This window comes from Colossoma macropomum, unplaced genomic scaffold (assembly GCF_904425465.1).
Source record: "Colossoma macropomum unplaced genomic scaffold, Colossoma_macropomum, whole genome shotgun sequence".
NCBI lineage: Eukaryota > Metazoa > Chordata > Actinopteri > Characiformes > Serrasalmidae > Colossoma > Colossoma macropomum.
The window spans coordinates 27,089,268-27,110,553 of NW_023494804.1; the positions used below are offsets into that span (position 1 = coordinate 27,089,268).

At 38.4% G+C, this 21,286-nt stretch overlaps 3 protein-coding genes across 3 annotated transcripts; 2 read left to right on the forward strand and 1 right to left on the reverse strand.

Annotated features, from left to right (window-relative positions):
* The first annotated feature begins 6,892 nt into the window (after positions 1–6,892).
* zpr1 (ZPR1 zinc finger) lies at positions 6,893–15,485 on the forward strand. Its single transcript, XM_036594587.1, has 13 exons — positions 6,893–7,162; positions 7,397–7,558; positions 8,409–8,499; positions 8,702–8,772; positions 9,404–9,490; positions 9,598–9,720; positions 10,792–10,918; positions 11,105–11,175; positions 13,253–13,342; positions 13,985–14,095; positions 14,442–14,531; positions 14,780–14,845; positions 14,967–15,485. The coding sequence occupies exons 1-13, from the start codon at positions 7,046–7,048 to the stop codon at positions 15,090–15,092; spliced, it is 1,332 nt and encodes a 443-aa protein (XP_036450480.1). The 5' UTR covers positions 6,893–7,045; the 3' UTR covers positions 15,093–15,485.
* Positions 15,486–15,859: 374 nt separating this feature from the next.
* LOC118824436 (histone H2A) lies at positions 15,860–16,804 on the reverse strand. The gene has a single exon (XM_036594588.1). It carries the CDS (start codon positions 16,719–16,721, stop codon positions 16,335–16,337), a length of 387 nt encoding a protein of 128 aa, XP_036450481.1. The 5' UTR covers positions 16,722–16,804; the 3' UTR covers positions 15,860–16,334.
* Positions 16,805–16,999: 195 nt separating this feature from the next.
* On the forward strand, positions 17,000–17,963 carry LOC118824839 (histone H2B 3). The gene has a single exon (XM_036595271.1). It carries the CDS (start codon positions 17,055–17,057, stop codon positions 17,433–17,435), a length of 381 nt encoding a protein of 126 aa, XP_036451164.1. The 5' UTR covers positions 17,000–17,054; the 3' UTR covers positions 17,436–17,963.
* Positions 17,964–21,286: the final 3,323 nt, after the last annotated feature.

The window sequence follows — 21,286 nt, forward strand, 5'->3', positions numbered from 1 at the left end:
AAATATCAACATTAAATTCAATAACAATACTATACCAAATGGCAAATTAAAATGGTAAAATTAAATTGGAAGTTTAATTTTGAGCTGAACACAGCATATATAAGTGGGAAATTTAAATTCAAACATTGCTATTTAAAGGCTGATTCATTACTACATTAGCTCAAGCGAGTTTTGTTAGACATGTGTAACTGTAGGCAGAACTTGCCTAGAAATCACTTTTTTGTCATGTCGTGTTTGGTAACATATGAAGACACATGGCAGCCTTCCGATCATGCGTTCCTTTGCGAAGTATGAAGAAAGACAAACTGTGTCAAAGTACAAACCTAAAGTGGTCTAATCAGCTGAATAGCATTATTGCTTCCTAGCTTTCGATACTTAACAGCTTGTACATGATGACAGACACAGCGTGAGCTCAAAGAAACATTACTTGCCACTTCTGTCTGTGTGTCATAGCAGCAGTCAGAAATTAGATCTTTTGTTGTTTTTGTAAGACCTATAATGTACAAACACTTTCTGGTTTCACCCACAAGTTTCAGTTTACATCCACATGAAACTAATGGAAACACACCAAATTTACAACCTGTTTATTGCAATGCAAACATAGAACTGTGATACTGAAAAACTGAAAAATGATTGCTGTTAGCAAAAAAATTGTTATCAGCTTAAATAATTGCAATCATGCGAATGTGTAATAAATGGGTGATTGAAGAAAGAATTAAGACAATCTCCAGTCCTGCTATCTTGGCACTGAGATAATGTAAAAGAGAGATAAAAATGTTCATGTTCATCACAAACACACTGCATATCTGATCCTCATCTTCATCACTAGCACATTACACTCCTGCTCCTCTTCATCACTAACGCAAATCATTAACATAACACAGTTTATTGTCTTTATTGACGGTTTGCTAGACTGTTGCTATATCATGTTAATGTAGCACTATGTCCTGGAATAACTACATGAAGTATATTTAACTCAAAAGTATTTTCCCCTGCTAAAACAGTAAAATATGTCCTCCGCTTGCTTGCCCAGTGGGTCTGAAGGGGGAAGGAGCGGGAAAGGAATGCTTTTGCTGCCTCATTCGTACCCTAAAACCGTTACCCTTTGCAGTTCATTATGTGTGGTTTCAAGGTGGGTATTACAATACATCGGCTTAATGAAAATGTTCATAATAACTACACAATTTTTGGTAATTCAATAAGAGTGTGTGATAAAACGGTAAATACTGCTGGCATGTGAGACCTACACAGGTGTCAAGAAAAGGAATTCCCATACAACACCCTACACAGCATACCCAGACTACGCCACCCTGCTTTACTGGGTAGGAAGCCCCACACTGGAATACTCAAATAAATGAGTTAGACAGAGTGGTTCCACAATATTCACAATTTATTTAATAACTTTTAGTAACAAAAATGTGAAAAAGAAGAAAAGCTTCCACAATATTTTCAAAATAACAATAAAGGGCTACAATGTGAAATCGGAGTTAACACAGTTTAGCTCTTAAAGTGCTCAGAAGGGTACAAAATCAATACACCTGCAAATATAAATAAACCAATACTAACTAAACTAAAACTATTGCGCAACACTTCAATAAGAAAAAAAAAACATCTAAATTGCTAAACCAAACAAAATACCACAGACTAACTGCATGTTCTATTATAAAACCAGAATCCCAAAAATAAACTCAGCACAAATCTGAATGATGGAGTTGTACACTTCAAGAGCACAAAGAACAAGAAAGAGAAAAAAAATCAAAATGCTATAATTACAGCGGAGGAATATTACCCGTTTTACCAGGCCAACAACTGGACACCCAGACCAACCAGTCTTCCTGTAACGAGCAATGAACCCTCTTTAATAAAATCTCTACTATAGATAGGCACTGAAGTGCAAATATCATTCCAAAATGTAGACATAAAAAAACTAATATCACTGAACAGCGCAACAGCAAGTCTCAAAATACTATATATTAAAATACCATAAAATTACCAGCTCAGTGCAAATATCTCAAAAAGTATCAGACAGTAGTTTGCTGTTCTGACGTAGTGAGGCTTGATGCCCCTCTAACTGTAGGGCTCACACCCAACTTTACAAAAACAGGGTTGTCCTTTTTTCCTGTTTATCTGATCTGGGATCACTTCTGTAAGTGTGAGACAGACTTTAATTGGAAACAAATAACCATCGACAAGTCCAATCAGCCCCGGCACCCGAGATGACCGGAAAGATGCTCTTTTGATGTCTGTGAACTCTTCCCCCCTGGGAAACTGAGTATACGTAGGTGCCAAATCACTGACTGCAACTGCTAAAATCGACCAAGGTAACACGCGGACAGCGACTGACCAAGGTGACAGTCAATGAAGATTTCAGTGAGATCCGCATCGGACACCGGTGGAGTCACTGACACAGGCGCAAGGCACTGACAAATACACAGAAGTGCACCGCGGAGACCGCCGCAGGAAGGAGGAACTGAAAGAGCGCTGGTTCGAAGACAAGAATGAAAAAGCGGACTCATAGTCCAGTTCCAACTAGAACTCCTGATGCTTTAAAATAAACAAAAGCAACTGCAAGAGTTCATTGTCCTTATTTATTAAGTTGGCTGTTTACTGTTCTTTATAATCTTCTTATTATTATTCTGCGCTCAAAATATAAAATGCTTCTCGTTCCACAGTTTTTGACCTAGCACCACGAAACTGCAGGATTGTAGGTCCTATACCCAGGGAGTGTGCTTGCCCCCCCCCCCAAATCAATATAAGATTTGCCTCTGTAATACGAATTTGTGAAAAATATCTTGACCTGTCAGAAAAATGTCTTGACCTGTCAGATCTTAAGTTAAGATAAAAAGTTAGAAAGATTCTGTAATAAGGACCCAGGTTCCTTCTGGGTAACAGACCTTACACAGTTGAGCTTTATTGAAAAGTCTCTTTAACTAACAGGCCAGGTTTGATTACTGCAACAACAATTCACCCACATTTTTACTGTCATAATAATGCATTCATATATTACAACACTTTATTTTAAGGTCTGCTTCTTAATGATTAACTATTAGCAAGCACTTAATGATGCCCTAGTAAATAGACCATATTATTTATAAGCAGGTGAGGAAATGTGGTGTACATGTATGTATGTGTTAATAGGATAGTTTTAATTAGTTATTAACTGTTCGTTGACCGATGAGTTCAAAGTTAATTGTGATCTTTCAGTTGCAAGAAGATTTGAAATATCTCTTTGTAACATGTTAGTCAAGGAATATGAACATGCAATTAGTATATGGATTCACAATGACCAAACATGTTAGTAAATGCCAGTAAATGTTTAAAATTTCAGTAAAGTTTCATTTGCAAGCATAGAAGAGTAGCAATGACTTAAAGCCAGCCATATGATCTGTGTGATGGTTAAAGGAGGGGCTTACACATCTTTACAACTTCTCTACAAATAGTGTGTAAATGACAAAATACATTGATTAATGAATTTGCAAGAACAAAACTAAAGTAGAATGTATGCATTCTTAATAAACACAGCCTAAGTAAGTGCTAACAAATAATATTTCAATGTAACTGTTAGGAATAGACATGAACTCTGCAAAGTACAATGAAATATTGTAATCTAAGGAAACATTGTAAGTTGTTAATTAATCATTATTTATTCCACCCTAATAATTAATAAACTTTTAAGTAGACCTTAAAATGAAGTGTTACCCATTAAATCTTGGCCATTGCTCTGATTTTCTGCTTACCCTTATTTTGCTACAAAGGGTCATCAGGTATGAGTGATGTAGAAAAAAAGTACTTTTCTGTTTTTCGCTGTCTTCTTGTAAATCCAGTAAATCCACCCATCTTGTTATACATTTAAGTGTGTCTTGAATCCACACACCTCTATCATTAGTTGCCCTTTTAAGGTTTATATTAATGATAGTGATTGGATAACAAACACTATCACAACATTGCCCTGTCCAGGAAGGAATGCCACTGTGGTATAATAAGAGTCTTTGGGAAAGACTCCTAATTCTACATTCATGTATCATTGTAAGTCACTCTGGATAAGAGCATCTTCCTAATACCTCAATATATCACTGCTGTCTGAAAAAAAAAAAAAACAACAGTTTTTGACATAATTTGAAAACGCCTTTACATTGTATATAAATTTCATGATGTACACATCGGCCTGCTGTTAGAAGCTCTGTTGGTTTCATCCTATTCATGCAATTTATATGATTAACTGCAGTGTCATACTGTTACAACATAAACGTAATTTGTTGTGTTTATTTAGTTTATTAACAGGCCACCACTTGTGGGCATTAGAACAACCTTTGGTCAGCCCTTGTTTACAGTTAAAGGCATACGGTTGTGGAATGTATTAACTTCAGAAATCAAAACACAAAATGAACTTTTTGATGTAGAAGTAAAACACTGGCTTTTCAGGTTGTAACTGATAAAATATATGATATATATTATTTGACATCCTGTATTATTTAAAAACATTGACTACAATAGGGATAATAAAGATATAATATTGATTATTTACAAGATTCAAAAGTCTGAATCAATGTTTTTAAGAATATAATCTGAGAAATGTATAAAATGATCCTCTGGGTATACCCGTAAATAAAACCTCTAGGTAGGATAATTTGATAGGCTAAAACTCCTTATCAAAAAGCACTACCAGTGTTAAAACTACGAGGCTGAATTGAGCTTCTTATTCACCAGCTTCTTGTTTTTTGAGGAGGCTGCCAGTCTAATGACGTAATTGAGAGCGCAATAACTTTAGCTTACAGGTAGCAATATTCATATTTCGACTCTTTAACTACTGGGTGATTCAAAGGATGCAGAGATATTCGACAGAAAAATATTCACAGAACAAAACAAAAAAAATCAGATTTGGGACATTTTTCATTATAACAGGGTGAGACAGAGGAGATTTTCAAACACTCCATTCATTCTTCTCATAGAGAAATATCTTTCAGACTCGGAGTTCCTTCTATGGGTATAAGAGCACGACGACAGGACTACAGAGGGCTAGAGAGTGAAAGAAAGTCGTCAGATCGCCACCTGCTGTTCAAAAAACGCAGGTTAGAGGTTAATTTCTGGGTAATGCGCATTAGGCTGTACAGCATACAGTAATTTCTGGGTGATTACGTGCTGTGTCACTCCTGTATTTAGTTATATATAACACTACGACAGTGTTCCTTGTGATTAATTGATAGCGAACGACAGAAAGAAAGAACGGACTACAAAGTCTGTCAAACGGATGACGCCACCATCACACATCCCAACAAGCGGCGCCAGCATTGAGTCATGAGTTTTGTAGTTCAGTTCTCGTTTGATCTTCACTGTTATGGATCAGCAATATATTCTGATATTATATCCGTAGCTATTGTTCTTCTATTGTTAAAACATGAAGTTTAACAACAGTCTCAGCCTTAAGTGATTAACAAAATTAACACATTTCTCATTTGGCGAAATGAATGGCGATTCAAACTGATTTGAACTCAACCAACAGTTTCCCTCGCCTTAACTGTCTTTATTCACCATAAATATATTGCCGCCGTCCAAAGAAAAACAACTACTTCCATAATAGAAACTTTACAGGAGAGGGCAAAAATCTTCTTTACTGTCAACGTAAAGAACGTTTGTTCAAAGCAGTTTGGACATTTCTGTTGGTCCAATCCGCATTAAATTTTCACAAAGTGTAAAGGACAGCTGCTGAGCTTATATTATGCAGAAAACCAAAAATCGCAAAAAACCGAGATACTTTTTTTTGGTGGGCAGCATCGATTTGACCTGTAATTGCTGCCAAATATAATTTGGAACAATATTCCAGCTTCAAACTGCACTGCATAAATACTGGTATATAGTATCTAATTCAACTCCGTCCTCTGGAACTGCCACCTCAAACCAGTGTTTATTCTAGAATCTTACTTACCTGCCTTATTACCCCACTTATCGGACTGTTACCTCACTGATCCCTTTCTCTGCCACTATACACCCTTTAACTGCTGCTGCACTCAGCACTTTAACTTTAGACCCATACTTTGCACAATGTAAGGTTTACAGATATGACTGTGTGTGTGTGTGTGTGTGTGCGTGTTTGTGTGTGTGTGTGTGTGTGTGTTTGAGTGAGTGATGGTAGGAATGCATGTTTTATTTTATTTTATTTTATTTTGTTATATTTTATATTTATTTTATTCTATTCACTACATGTAAATGTCTGTCTGGTACTGTGCACTTGATTCTGATTCTGATTCTGATTCTGATTCTGATTTGCTATAAGGAAATCAAACGCTAGTGGGCGCTCCCGAGTGAGTTCAAAATGAATGGGTTGACATGGAGCATTTGAGCAAAATCATAGTTTATAAATGCTTAAACATTTTTAATGTAAAAGAATACAATCATATCCTGAACACTGAATATCATAAAACATTTTAACACCGCTGTTATATTTTTAAGAGCTTTTAAACTCGAGTTATAGGAGTTTAAAACGGCACCTCACGTATGGCCATGACGTCAGTGAGCGCGAACAGCCAATGAGCTGCTCCGCTCGCCAATCAATCATCGCGCTCTAGCACTAATGCCCGCCTCCTGCTGCCCAAAACCCGTTTGCTGTAGAAAAAAAGAAAAATACAGGTAAAATTTTTTGTTTTTTTAGTGAAATACATCCTTCTACTTTCTAAAATTAAATTAGAATTAGAAACTATTTTAACTTTCCATGTTTAGCCGTTGAGCGCCTTTCACTCCCATTCATTGAGGACTCACTCGCGGGCGCCCTCTGCTGTTTAGCAGTCCTGTTTTTGATATAACGGAGGGAATAGGAAGCGGCCAGGCTCCTCATAAACCGGCTCTGGTATCACCAGCCGGTGACTTTTATTTTGGCAGACAGTTTTAACTTCGCCCCGGTAGTGACTGTGCGGTATCGCGCACATGTGATTAGCCAGAAGTTTCTAGCACATCTTTAGCTTCTAGCAGAGCTGCAGTTCACATTTAGCTCTCGGTCCCAGGCGCTGGTTTTATTTAGAGCACTTCATCATCCTGTGAGCTGCGGGGAACAATGTCAGTGATCGGTGAGGAGCGCGTGCGTGGCGGCCTGTTTAAGGAGATTAACGCCGAAGATGAAGATGCTCAGCCCACCGAGGTCGAGAGTTTGTGCATGAACTGTTACGAGAACGTGAGTGACAGCTGTTTTTATCACTGTGGCTGTTACATGTATGTTTATAGTCGAATCTCTGGACTGGACTGGGGTTAAGTGAACCAGGCTGAAGTTGGTGTCCTGTTCGCTTCTCGTTCGAATTTTCCGTTCCACCTTAAATGGTGCAAGCAGTTAAAATGTAACTGCTGCACCATTTACGGTGGGACGCGAAAATTGGCTCACATATCTTTTTTTCTTTCTTTCCTTCTTTAGGGAAAGACGCGTCTTCTATTAACCAGAATCCCGTTCTTCAGGGAAATCATCATCAGTTCCTTTACATGTCATCACTGCCACTGGACCAATACAGAAATACAGTCTGCGGGTCGTATTCAAGAGCAGGGCGTCTCCTATACTCTCAGAATAAAGTCCAAACAGGTGATATAAGGAGTTTCTTACGTACCATCATATAGTTAATAGTACATAAAACCCAATGTGGTGTTGCATGCATGGATTTGTCTGCTTCCTTGGGAGAAATTACATCAATATAGAACAGGTGGTCATGCCCCCAGTGGCAGCTGCCCTGCATAACTGTTTACTCCTGTAGCACCGCTGCAGTGTCATCTTTGAACCATTAAGTGTCTTTATTTGAAGTGTCGTACTGTAGATAAAGGGAAATTCCACAGATTTTTCAAGATGTCTGTAGAATTGAATCATTAAGATGTCAACAAAACTATTCAGGGTGGTTTTAAAGTGAAATGCTCTGTTCTAGAGAAACTTATCGAGTCAAATTGTTCACAGTGGTGGTAATGGGAACCAGATGTTCAAAACATTTAATGCCTCTATAATCACTATTACATGAAATGGTGGCAAATACGCTGCCTGATGCATGAGATGTCATTTTATTGATAGTTTGGAGGCAAAATAGTACCCAAATAATACATATCTTTTCAGGTTTACTGTTATGTACGTTACATACAGAAACTCAGAAGACGTGTGGGTTTACTGGTAGTTTTAGATACTGTAGTTTTGGCTACGGTTCCTATAACCACTGTTGTAAAGGAATCTAACCTGGTACATTTCTCTACATTTCACATAAACCTACTCTAATTTTGTTTATGTCTCAACAGTTCAGTTCTGTAGATACTTGGTGAAAAATCAGTGGAATGTCCGTTTCAATTGTTTGACAGCTCTTCATAGAAAGTTACTTCTGACCAGGCCCATGGTCTGCTGATCTTTGTTTGTTTGTTTGTTTGTTTGTTTGTTTATTTTTTTTCTTGTTTTTTAGGATATGAACCGTGAGGTAGTGAAGACAGACAGTGCCACTACCAGAATCCCTGAGCTGGACTTTGAAATCCCTGCATTCACACAGAAAGGCTGTGAGTATGAATATTTGAATGCCAAACCTAAATGACTGATCATCAAATGTACCTTATGATTTATAATAAATGGATTAATTGAGAGTAGCAATGAAATACGCCTTTTACTTTATTAGCAGACATGTTTTTTTTTACTGTAGTAGCAGACATTTATTGGCAGAGTGATGATGCGTTAATTAACGTATTTATTCCTCTTTTTCAGCGCTGTCCACTATTGAGGGACTCCTCGACAGAGCAGTAGCAGGACTAGAACAAGATCAACCAATAAGACGGGTGTGTACTTCTTTTTCTTACTGAGCTCAGATCTAATACCTGTTTTGTAAAAAAATATTGAAAGCTTAATATTGGAGATGCGCAATGATACTGTAATCATGCTTCTATCGTCAGATATATATGTTAACAAAATTAGTCAAATTTATCCATCTGTATGATGCTGGGAATATTTCAGATAGTGATGTATTTATTGTACTCTGAAAGAGCAGAACATTTAGGTGACAGTGGGCTACTGCACTGAAATGTTTGCATTGCGTCCATTTTAGTGTATTTGTCAAATATGTGCATGAAAAATACTGGATGTCCGACTGGCTCACCATTTATATATTGGTGCATTCCTACTTAATGTCTAAGTCAGATACAGAAGTCGTCTTATGTCAATATAATTGTTTTTAATTTATTAATTACAATCAATTATTATTATTATTATTATTATTATTATTAATAATCATTTATTATTACAATTTTATTAATATGCAGCATTAATATAGATTTGTAGGGAAATATATGGGCACGTTAAGATGTTCCCATATGTTGTGAAAAAAATAATATAGTGGGACCCAAATCCAAGCTTTTATTTAATATTGCCCAGGCTGCCCTAATGGCCTCACTTTTTATCTTTTTTTCACAGGCAACTGATCCGGATGTAGCAGACAAAATAGACCAATTTATTCAGAGACTAAAAAAGTTAAAAGACGTGGAGGAAGAATTCACACTGGTATGTCTGTCAATACTAAATAAAAATGTTAAACTCTAGAAGGTGTTTTAGGTTGTATGTGTGAGCGTTTTTGTTTTGTTTTTTCTTTGTGTTACCTGTCATTCTAGATAATTGACGATCCTTCAGGGAACAGTTTTGTTGAGAATCCATTTGCACCACAGAAGGACCAATCACTCTCAGTGACTCATTACAAACGGACACCTGAACAGAATGCGGCCCTTGGAATACAGGTGAGAGTCCCTGGTAGGGAGGTTAAAGGGGAATTCCACTGATTTGTTTATTTTGTTTTATTTATTTATTTTTATATATTTTTTCAAAATTTCTGCATATTGAAATCATTGAGATTAGGGGTTGGCAATAAATATTATACCATGATAGTTCAAGACATTTTCACAACACAGAGTATTCATCACAATAATTAGTTTTTCTGAGATTTAATAAGGTGGAACAGACAAAATAGAGCCTGTAGTGCCACATATAAACAAACACAATAATAATAGTAATAAATGTACAAATATGATTAATTTTAACATTTTACAAAGTAGATTGTATCAAATCAAATTAAACAGGACAAATTATGCTTTATTTGAATGACAAATGAAAGTTAGTCAGTGTTCTTTATGTACTGACGATATTCAGCCTGTTGTGACATCATTTATCATGATAACAATAAAATATTGGTATATTGCTCTCCCTTAATTGGGATATATACACAAAGTCATTCAGAGGGTTTTGATATGAGATGCTGCGTTGTGAAGAAACCTACCAGCTTGTATTTTCTTTTCAGTGGTGGTGATGGGAACCAGGATCATGATTTAATTATGAAGGCAGTTTCAAAAATTGGTGGAATTCTGTTTTAATGAGTGTACAGAAAGAATGCAGCTATAAATAAACCATTTTGTATTTAACAAAACTATCATCCAGCTTCTAAAGGGAATAAATCAGTATATTGACTATTTGTTTATTAGTCATTGTTGTTGTTGTTGTTGTTATTATTATTTCTTTACTGGTTTGAGATATAACATGACCTGGAAATGACTTGGCTGTCCGTTAGCCTGGGTTGGGAACTGCCACTTTAACCTAGTTACTGTCAGGTTCTGGATCCATCTCTCTCACTGATGGCTGTGATTAGGTTGTGTTGTGTTTTCCAAAGCATTAATAGGCTTTTTTATTTCTCCCTTACATGTGTACTCTCATGAGAGAGAGGCCAGAATTCCTGTGATCTTAATTCTTTGTAGATTTGGGGGTTTTGGTTTTTGAGTCCTGTCGAAGTGTAAGCTTCTCTCCACGCTCCTGTTCAGGAATCTGAGCCAGAGCCAGATGAAAAGCCTGGCAGTGATCTGGAGACAATGAGGAACGAAGTCCTTGTGTTCAACACCAACTGCCCAGAGTGCAATGCTCCGGCCTCAACAAATATGAAACTTGTCCGTATCCTTTCTAGCCTGAAAGCACATCTGCGTTTTCTTACTAAAGTGCAAAGAAGCTTCTGCCTGTATTGTTGTACTCTATTGTATGTACCATAAAATATGATGGCATACTTAAAATACTAACCCAACAACATTATTGGCATTTTGCTAATGGTCTTTGAGATTTCCTCCTTTACTATTTGTTTAGAAATCCCACATTTCAAAGAAGTCATCATCATGGCCACCAACTGTGACAGCTGCGGACATCGAACTAATGAGGTCAGAAATAGTTACGTTTCCTTCTATGTATTATAGACCCACTGGGCATATCTGATTGACCTACCGGGTTTGAGTGTAGGAAAGTGTAATACATGATTTTAATATGATTTCAAAACATAAATCCGTGATTCATTCAGTAAAAGTTCATTTATTTTTGTTTTAATACACTGAAATCATATTTCCTGTTTGCTGCATTATTGTATTGAAAGTGTGAATTGACAGTGACATTGTGAAGTAGCTGTTGTGCTGTCTTCAGTTAGTGAAAGTTTAGCCAGTTAGCACTTAGATCGATCACAAAAGTAGCTCGGCTACATTCAAGTGATCATGGTAGTGGTAGTTATAGTTTGCAGTATCATCATGTAAGATGGTATGACCTGCTGTAGGTGGTGTTGGAAATTCTATAATCTGTCCCTCTGATATGGGACACAATACTTAAGTATGTAATACTAAACCTACTAACACCTCCCAGCCTCCTTTTGGGGAAGGGTTAAAGTCTTCATTAGGGAGGTCAGAACCCTCAGCCTCCAGACCCTTCTGTAGTTTGTACTCTGATTGTATTTGATTGTACTGGATAAGCTAAAACATTATGAGCACTTGCATAATATGCCGTTGTCCCTCTGTGAACTGCCGAAACAGCTCAGGCATTGACTTTGCAAGCTCTTCAAGTCAAGTTAAGATGCGCTGCCACAGATCGAATTTCTTGTTCCACCATATCCCACAAATTCTTGATCGAGTTGATTAAGAGGCCAGGGTAACACCTTGAAATCTTCATTATGTTTCTACAAACCATTTCCAAACAATGTGGAGTTTAGCAGGGTGCCACTGCCATCAAGGAATACCATTGCCATGAAGGGATGTACCTGGTCCACAACGATCTTGAGGTTGGTGGCACGTGTCAAATTGTCGTCCACGTGAATGCCCAGACTCAGAGTTTCCCAGAAAAACATTGCCCAGTGCATCCTGGCGTCGTCATTTCCCCGGGTAGGCCGTTTTGATGGTGGACTGGCCAGTTTCTGGCTTTACAGCCCCATACATTGCAGGGTGCAACGCACTGTATGTTGTGACACGTTCTTCTCATAACCGTCACTAAGACTTCTGTGATTTGTGCCGCAGTCGGTTCAGACCGGATGAGATCGTCTTTGTTTCTCTTGCGCTTCAACCTTGGTTTATGGTATGTCCCTCTTCAGACCAATGCCAGTAGGTGCTTACCACCGCTGAACTGGAGCACCCCACAATTCTTGCTGTTTCAGAGATGCTCTGACTCAGTCATCTGGTCATAACGATTTGGCCCTTGTCAGAGTTGCTCAGGTCTTCACACCTGCCCATTTCTCCTGCATCAAACACGTTGACCACAAGAACAGACTGTTTGCTTACTGTCTGATGTATCCCGGTCTTTGACATGCACCATTGAGATAATCGTTATTAATAAGTGCTCATGATGTTTTGGCTCATCAGTGTATATGTAATAGTGCTTGATCATAAACACCACTGACCCATAACCATTCAAACTGGGGACTGAAGCTGCGCTTACTCTGTCCACTAACTGTGCTGCTGTAGTAACTGATCCCAGGGGCTGTGCTGCAATATCAGTTTGGGTAGGTTTATTAGTTTACCACCAAAATACATGTTTAGCAAAGGCTGGATATCCTGTTAATTATGATCAGCAGTAAAAATGCATATGAAGAATGGTGGAAATATAACCTAGCAGTAGATCTTGGTGACGGCCAGTGTTCTAGTTTCTTAATTTAAATGGCAGCAGTAACACTGGTGGGAGTAGGACAGCTGAATATCAGTTTATTATTCGATGATTTGATGGACTTATCAGTGTAAAAAACTTCTAAAAATCAATCATTATATTTGAATAAATGTGTAGGTTATTGAACATTTTAATAAAATTTTACTTGGCTTTGTTGTGTCTGTGGTCATCTGAGTAGTATTTCAAATCTGTATATTTTTAGTATACTATTTGGTGTAATAGAAATGTGGGGTATTATAAGCACTGTTAGTATTTAATACAGAAGTGTGGTGATTATTTTACATGTAATTTTATGGTCCACAACTACCGTTAACTAAACAGGTGAAATCGGGGGGCGCCACAGAGGAGATGGGGACCAGAATTACTCTTCACCTCACAGACGTCTCAGACATGTCCCGAGATCTGCTGAAGGTATTCTGCGTACAAGCTTCTCTGCCTCTTCACTAACCTATAGTCATTTTCAAGAAGAAAATAAAATTTTGCTGCGAAAGACAAAACATGTATTCCTACCTTTCTGAGTGTTTTATGTAAAATATCTTTGTTCTATCAAACCAATGAGTTGCTTACAATTTTGTACTTTTTCTTTGAATATGTTGAATGGGAATTCCGCTGTTTTTTTTTGTTTTGTTTGTTTTTTTTCTTAATTTTCTGCATATTTATTTAGATGTAAATAGTAATTCAGAGATGTTTGATGTAAAATAGTTAATTGTACAGAAACCTCTCAACTGAGAGATTCTTTGTGTTCTTTATGATGTTCGGAACCAAGGGTCACAATTCATGTGACGGTATTGCAAAAATAACCATGGAATTTGGTCCAGACCAATCACTAAACCTACTTGTGTCTTCAGGGCTTTTATGTGTAATGCTGATAATGGTCAAATAGTGGTTAGACTGGGAAACAGTTTTCATTGGTTGCGTAGTTTAGTTGCGTAGTACTTACTGATTAATAACTAAATAATAAACCATGAGGTAAGCCCTGTGAACTTCATGTTGTGCATGTGAATCAATCCGTTTTTTTAACTGATGCATGTTTTTGCATATGTGTTAAAACAGTCGGAGACGTGTAGCGTGCTGATTCCAGAGCTCGAGTTTGAGTTGGGTATGGCAGCATTGGGAGGGAAGTTCACCACTCTTGAAGGCCTCCTCAAGGATATCAAAGAACTGGTGAGTGTTCATAGCAAATGTGTGCTCACTCGTTTACAGCTACAGTCACTGCACAAGTTTGAACACTCCTAGTCAAATTACATGTTTTCTTGGTTTTCTAAGTGAAAACAAGTTCATATCCTCTACAGAGAACACACTTAAATAGCGTTTTACTGCTAATTTTAGTGCTGAATTTCAGCAAATAAGTAGTAATTATGCATTAAAATGTGAAGGTGTGTTCTCTGTAGAGGATGTGTTCAATTATCTTCACTTAGAAAATCAAAACATGTCATTTGACAGGGTTCCCAAACTTTTGCATACAACTGTACATGAAGACCTCATTCTTATTTTTGCATGATTATTTTAGGTGGTAATGAAAAACCCCTTCATCTGTGGTGACAGCTCCACCACCGACACAACGGAGAAACTGGAGCTCTTTGGAAAAAAGATCGACAAGGTTTGATAACTTTTGTTTTTAAACTTTTAGGATGTGCAAGCTCAGTAACAGCTAGTGGTTAGCCATGAACAATTGTCTTACTGAAAAGGCATTTTCCATAATATTCACTGCACACTGATTTAGTAACTCTGGTCTAGAGTAGTTTATACTATTAGAACCCATCCTCAAGATTGTTGAGTATCAATCATGGTTTGACATATGGTCAGAATTTTCCTGTGTCTTGTATGTCTGTGTGAAAATGAATGAAGATTATGGCAGGAGAAATGGATGTCCACATTATCCTGGATGATCCAGCAGGGAATAGTTATCTGCAGGTAAATTAACTCTTAAGATCTTTGTTTATTTACATGGAAATTAGCCTAATGTATAGCATTGATGAGATTAGAATTTTTTAGTCTATGAATGAGGCTAATATGAGGCGTTTGTTCTCTGTAGAACGTGTACGCTCCAGATCCTGACCCTGAGATGAAGATTGAGAAGTACACGAGAACATTTGAGCAGAATGAGGATTTGGGATTGAACGACATGAAAACAGAGGGTTACGGCGAGGTCCAGAAATAGAAGAAAAGCTATAATCCAACTGCAAAGACAGACAAGTTTTGAGGGTAAAATTGCTGGCCTGTTTTTGTTCCCTATTGATTTATCAAAAAATAATTATAGAACAAACCAGGCCAGTATGACCTTGATCTTTTTGTGTTATGGTCCAGTTTCTTTGCTGATGTACAGCAGGATTTGTATTGTTTTATTTATGCCCTGTGATGGTAAATACACTATAACAACCACGTTATCAAATTGGTAAGGGATTGTAAACTACAGGAATATTATTTAACTAATACTTTATTTGTGATTAGGTCGGCTGAATTACACACGAATGCTACATGCATTGATTTTTCTTTACAATGATTAATTATTAATGTATGCATTTTGTTTGTACAATAAAATTGTATAAACTTGTGATGTAGTTCTGTTTTTTTTTAAGGATTGTTAAATAAGACCCTTCTCCTTACACTCTGCTGAGTTATGTGGGCAGTGAATAGTCTGGCCTGCTAACAAACCTGCACAGTCTTGTGTAATTACACTGTAATAAGGCTGAGCCCTACCATGACCATAAACACTTCTCCACAAGGCTTTACAGCTGCTGTTCTACGAGCCTAAAGTTGGCTTCTTATTGGCCAGCTTTTCCGTTCCCCCTTAAAATGGTGCAGCAGTAACATTCTCAACGCAGCTGCTGCACTATTTAAGGTGGAACGGGAAAATCGAGTAAGAAGCTACCCTCAGCTTAGCTGCTAGCTATTCTGCGGCTCTGAAAAAGAGACTGATCCACTGCGTGTCTTTGTGCCTTACTCAGGCGCTCAACATTTATTGAAACAAACTGTTAAAACAGCTGAGAGAATAAAACATGGTTCATATGTCATTAACAGCTCGAGACAAACACGACGTAACCAGCATTGGTCCATAAACAATGAGGAGTGCAGGCTACTAGATCTCCAGTCCGCCGAGGAGAGTGCCTCTTTTGTTTTTAAACGGCAAGTTTAGCGAGTCCCTCGGCCATTTTTAGCCAGCGGTGGTTTTAGTGCTCGTCTTGCTGTGGTCAGCCTCGTCGCTCTCTGCCCTCAAATACACACGGAATCGTCCAAGAAACAACAACAGCAAAGAAATTCAAAGTTTTACACGAAGCATCTTTTAGTTTTCGTAGAACAAACACAATGCAACGTAAGAGTAAGAACAATAAACACTTCTCAGACTCAAAATGGTGGCTCCTTACAGAGCCGTTATGTCAATGTCCTCGGTCACAAAAGCCGATTACTTGCTCTTGACTGGCTTCTCGGTTTTCTTGGGCAGGAGAACAGCCTGGATGTTTGGCAGCACTCCACCCTGCGCGATGGTAACACCACCTAAAAGTTTATTGAGCTCCTCGTCGTTGCGGACGGCGAGTTGCAGGTGGCGGGGGATGATCCTAGTCTTCTTGTTGTCTCTCGCTGCGTTTCCAGCCAGCTCGAGGATCTCAGCAGTCAGATACTCCAGCACTGCGGCCAGATACACAGGAGCCCCCGCGCCTACGCGCTCCGCGTAGTTCCCTTTGCGTAACAGTCTGTGGACACGACCGACTGGAAACTGCAGTCCGGCTCTGGAAGAACGAGACTTGGCTTTGGCCCGAGCCTTTCCTCCGGTTTTCCCCCTTCCAGACATGTCTGAATCACCACAAGCTAAAGGCGTACAGGAGAAATGCTTTGTTTAGAATGTCAACAGCGACCAAAGACGTTTAAGCATATGATGTCAGCAGGGTTTGGTATTTATACCCCAACGGCTCTACCGATTGGACGCACGGAATCGCTTAGAGGCGACCAATTGCAGCGCGCTGTGTATAGCACGACATGAGCGGGACGGCCAATAAGCGCGCAGCCCGACCTTACTCTTATTTGCATGCGAACTCTATAAATATAGGACAGAGGACAGCGCATAAAAGTATACAGAGCTGAAGCTGGGAGATCTGACGTTCGCTGGACTGACAGACAATAAAAGATGCCTGAACCTGCGAAATCTGCCCCTGCCCCTAAAAAGGGCTCCAAAAAGGCTGTGACCAAGACGCAGAAGAAGGGAGATAAGAAAAGGCGCAAGACCAGGAAAGAAAGTTACGCTATTTATGTGTACAAAGTGTTGAAACAAGTCCACCCGGACACTGGCATTTCCTCTAAGGCAATGGGCATTATGAATTCGTTTGTGAATGACATCTTCGAGCGCATTGCTGGCGAAGCCTCTCGCCTTGCCCACTACAACAAGCGCTCGACCATCACATCCCGAGAGATTCAGACGGCCGTGCGCCTGCTTTTGCCGGGAGAGTTGGCGAAGCACGCCGTTTCCGAGGGCACCAAGGCTGTGACGAAGTACACGAGCTCGAAGTGAAAGTGCGAGCACGAAACATGGACGTGAAAGGAAGAGCTGCCTCAGCTTCTGGTGGTGGGGGGGGAAGACGGGAGTGATTGACTGTGGTTCGGCATCGCATGTTAGTCCGGGGGATTCTTGTTCGTCTTGCGCAAATTACAGCCTGAAGGGACGTTATAAACAATACTGTATCAGCCATTCGCCTGTTTTACTGTTTTCTTTTTTTAAGCATTGGGAGTTGCTTTCCTTTTGATTGTTATGGCCAAAATTCTGTTGAATGTTCCTGTTTTAATTGCGAACGTTGTTTGCATGTGTGAAGGCTTGGTTCTTATTTGATGACCATGTATCTGGTGTGTAACCCCTCCTCTCCCCAGGTGAAGGGGGGTGCGTGGGGGCGCACACGACATGGTTCTGAGCTGAAAGCCTCAGAGACAGATGTGAGAGAACTGAATGGTTGCTGTATTGAATAAACCAGTCGTCTTATTCATGAACATTCACGATGATCTTGTCCAATCAAACAAATAAACACGTTGGTTCCTGTTGACGCCAGCACCTTCGTGATGTTTGTCGTTATTATCATGTAACGATACATTGTGTAATATGAACACGTTTGAAAATGAAAGCACTTGGATGCTTGTGCTCTAATGTGTCAAAAACATCAGTTGTGCTAAAGCAAGTGCAGTTTGCACGGTGTTACTTTGCGCAGATTGTGTTACTGAGGGACAATCAGAGGGAGAAGATTGGATCATGGCTTGGTAAAATATTAAGGCCTCTGCCCTCAGGAGGTGGAAACTGGCAAGCCATTCAGATTGATAGGGTAATATCACAGGTTAATGCTCCGAACAGCAGAGCAGCTACTTTGCACAACAATATAGGCTGTTACTGGCGCAGTCATATGATAAGACTAGGCACTTTGGAACTTAAACATTTTAATTAGTTTGGTTAGAGCTCAGAAATGTTGACCTTTATTCTGTAGAATTGACCTAACTGACCAGTAAAAAACAACACAAAGGGATTTAGCCATCAGACAGAAAGTCAGACCTCTGTATAATGACAAGTATCATACTTTAATTTGTTTTAAATGTAATTAAATTTAGAATTGAATTGCATTTTCTACTTCATTCTTCATTTATTTAGCTCCCTGAGGTCTACAGACCTGAGGGTTCTTTAGTAAAGACAATGGTTCTATCTAGAGTAATGAGTTCTACATAGATCCATTTCATGCTTAAATGGATCTTTGCATGGTGTAATGGTTCTTCAGATTGATGGAGAATGTGTGGTATGTGCTTCTTCATAGCACCAAAAAGGTTTCTTCCATTGTTACAAGCTTGACACTGTAACAATAGCAGAACCCTTTTCAAAATGGTTTTATATAGAACCATGTGGTGTTTATGTGGATTTATATACCAAAAACAATCATAATTCACTTTTACTATGGCATTTTCCCACATTTCTTTATCCCTTAGCCCAGTCTCTCTCAAGCCGGGTCCTGAAAGCCCACTGCCCTGCACATTTTAGTGCTTTTCCTGCTTACAAACAGCCACTTTAACTCAATAATGGGCTGGCAATGAGCTGATTAGGTGGATCTGTTGTGTTTGGAGCGGTGAAATTGCAGGGCAATGGGCCTCCAAGACCAGGGTTTATAAACACTGGCTTAGAATTAAACAGGCTGTTTTATTTACCTTTAACCCCTTAAAATCCCAGATGTTTTACATAGGAAGGTTTATTATTCAGTAACTACAGGGACTTCCGCCCAAACTGACTGAGCCCCCCGGTGGACTCTGGCCATTTGATGGGTTAAGACTGATATATGTAAATAATCTCTGTTCTGATTGATTGCCCTGTATTGTGCCTCATTCAAAAAAGCAATACAGGCTGAAATACCACTTATGATCTGAATGGGTGGAGCTAAATGACTGTAGGCTGATTAAGCGCGCACACACACACACACACACACACACACACACATCATCTAAACCGCTTATCCTTCTGGGTCGCAGTGGGATGCTGGAGTCTATCCCAGCTGTCAATGGGCAGAAGCAGGGCATGATTAAGCAGTTATATGTAAATATATATATCTTTTTTTTCATAAAAACTCAAAATGGGTTCATTCTAATTTCATTCATGTGGACTATACGGACTGAGGAGAGAACGGTACATTTTGAGACTTTAGCCATATTTACATGCTGGATCTAAATATTTTGTGTCAAAAATAGATGTGGTTTTCTAAGAAAAGGGGCCTTAAACTGCAAGGGCCAATATGTGGGCCCACGCTTCAATTTCTCACTCTTACAACTATGCATATCGTTGTATCATATCATATATATCGTTGCTGTCACAAAAGCTTGTATCGTGTAGCTTTGTAGGAGAAGTAAAAACATTCTTAACTTTTAGCTGAATTTAATGGTTCAACATTTTTTCCAAACAATTTTGCAGCATTTCTATTGGTCCACTCACCATGAAATTTTAACACATTGTAAAGGGCAACTAACATTTACAAATTATGTATTTTTTTTTTTTATATTTTAATGACAGAAAATGCAGATACAAGGTTTTGTTCCTAGAGAAATGATCTATTAGTTTCATAGTAGTTACTGAACAATAAGTCTTGAAACCGAAAAACAAGCTTGCATTTTTCCAGTTAAAGGGATTATTGTTTAAAATAGTTGGTATATAACAGATAGACAGACAACGGGCAGCTAATATTATCTAATGAAAACATATGTAAGTACATACTGAATTTTACTCTTTGTTCAGGAAGCTTAAAAGTGGATTAAACGTCAGTTGATACTACAGAAGAATTAGATCTTGGTAGACATCACTTGGTTTTAAAGGGATCGTATGCATCTCATTGTTCCTCTCCGATGGGATTTCAAGAAAACGTCATTGTTAAGCCAACCTTCTAAAGATGAAGCCTTTTGTTTGAATGTGGGTGATATCTATCCCTACAAGCAGATAAAGTGAAAGCACAGATGAGCCCCTTGTCCTTTATGATAGTCTAAAAAAACATGAACCTACCACGCATTTCATGAACGGTACATTGTTATTAGATATACAGTATAAAATCCCCCAAATATTTCCCCTTTACCTGAATTTGTCTCTGGCTTTGTTATACGACCCTTGAAGACAGACATTGGCTCTCAGAGTGTTAGAATAATAGTGATATTAATTGGCCTCACAGGAGACTCTCTAGGCCAGTAAAAAGTAACTGGAGATAATTACACATAAAAGAGAAACTGATAACATCTAGACTGAGCTTTGAGTGTGCAGACGTGTACATCTCAGCACACGTGTGGAGAGAAAGAGAATGGGAATTGTCTAAATATGTCCAAATCCCAGTTGGAAACAATGCAAACAATATCATTGTACCACCGTAATATGCAAAAGTTTGGATGCCCTGGTCGAATTACATGTTTTGTTGATTTTCTAAGTGAAAAAAAGTTCCACATTCTGTACAGAGAACACACGTCTGCACATTTTAATGCACAATTGCTGTTTATTTCATGAATTTAGCACATTTGGGGGAAAAAGCATACAATGTGGTCTGTGCAAGAGTTATAGCACATTTAATATTTAATATTATGTTTTATTTTTTTAAATATGTTCAACTCGACCAATAAATAGAAATGGTGCACTAAAATTTGCAGAGAAAAGCTATATTTAAATTTGTTCTCTGTAGAGGATATGTAATTATTTTTAATTAGATAATCAACAAAACTTTTAATCTGACTGATAGTGTTCAAACTTTTTTATACAACTGCAATCCGTAATAGCTAATGTTACATACTGATAAACATGATGAATTCAACCACAGAGATCTATTCGGAGGTCCAGCCTTTGATTCCTCACAACTGCAGTAATAACTCAATCAT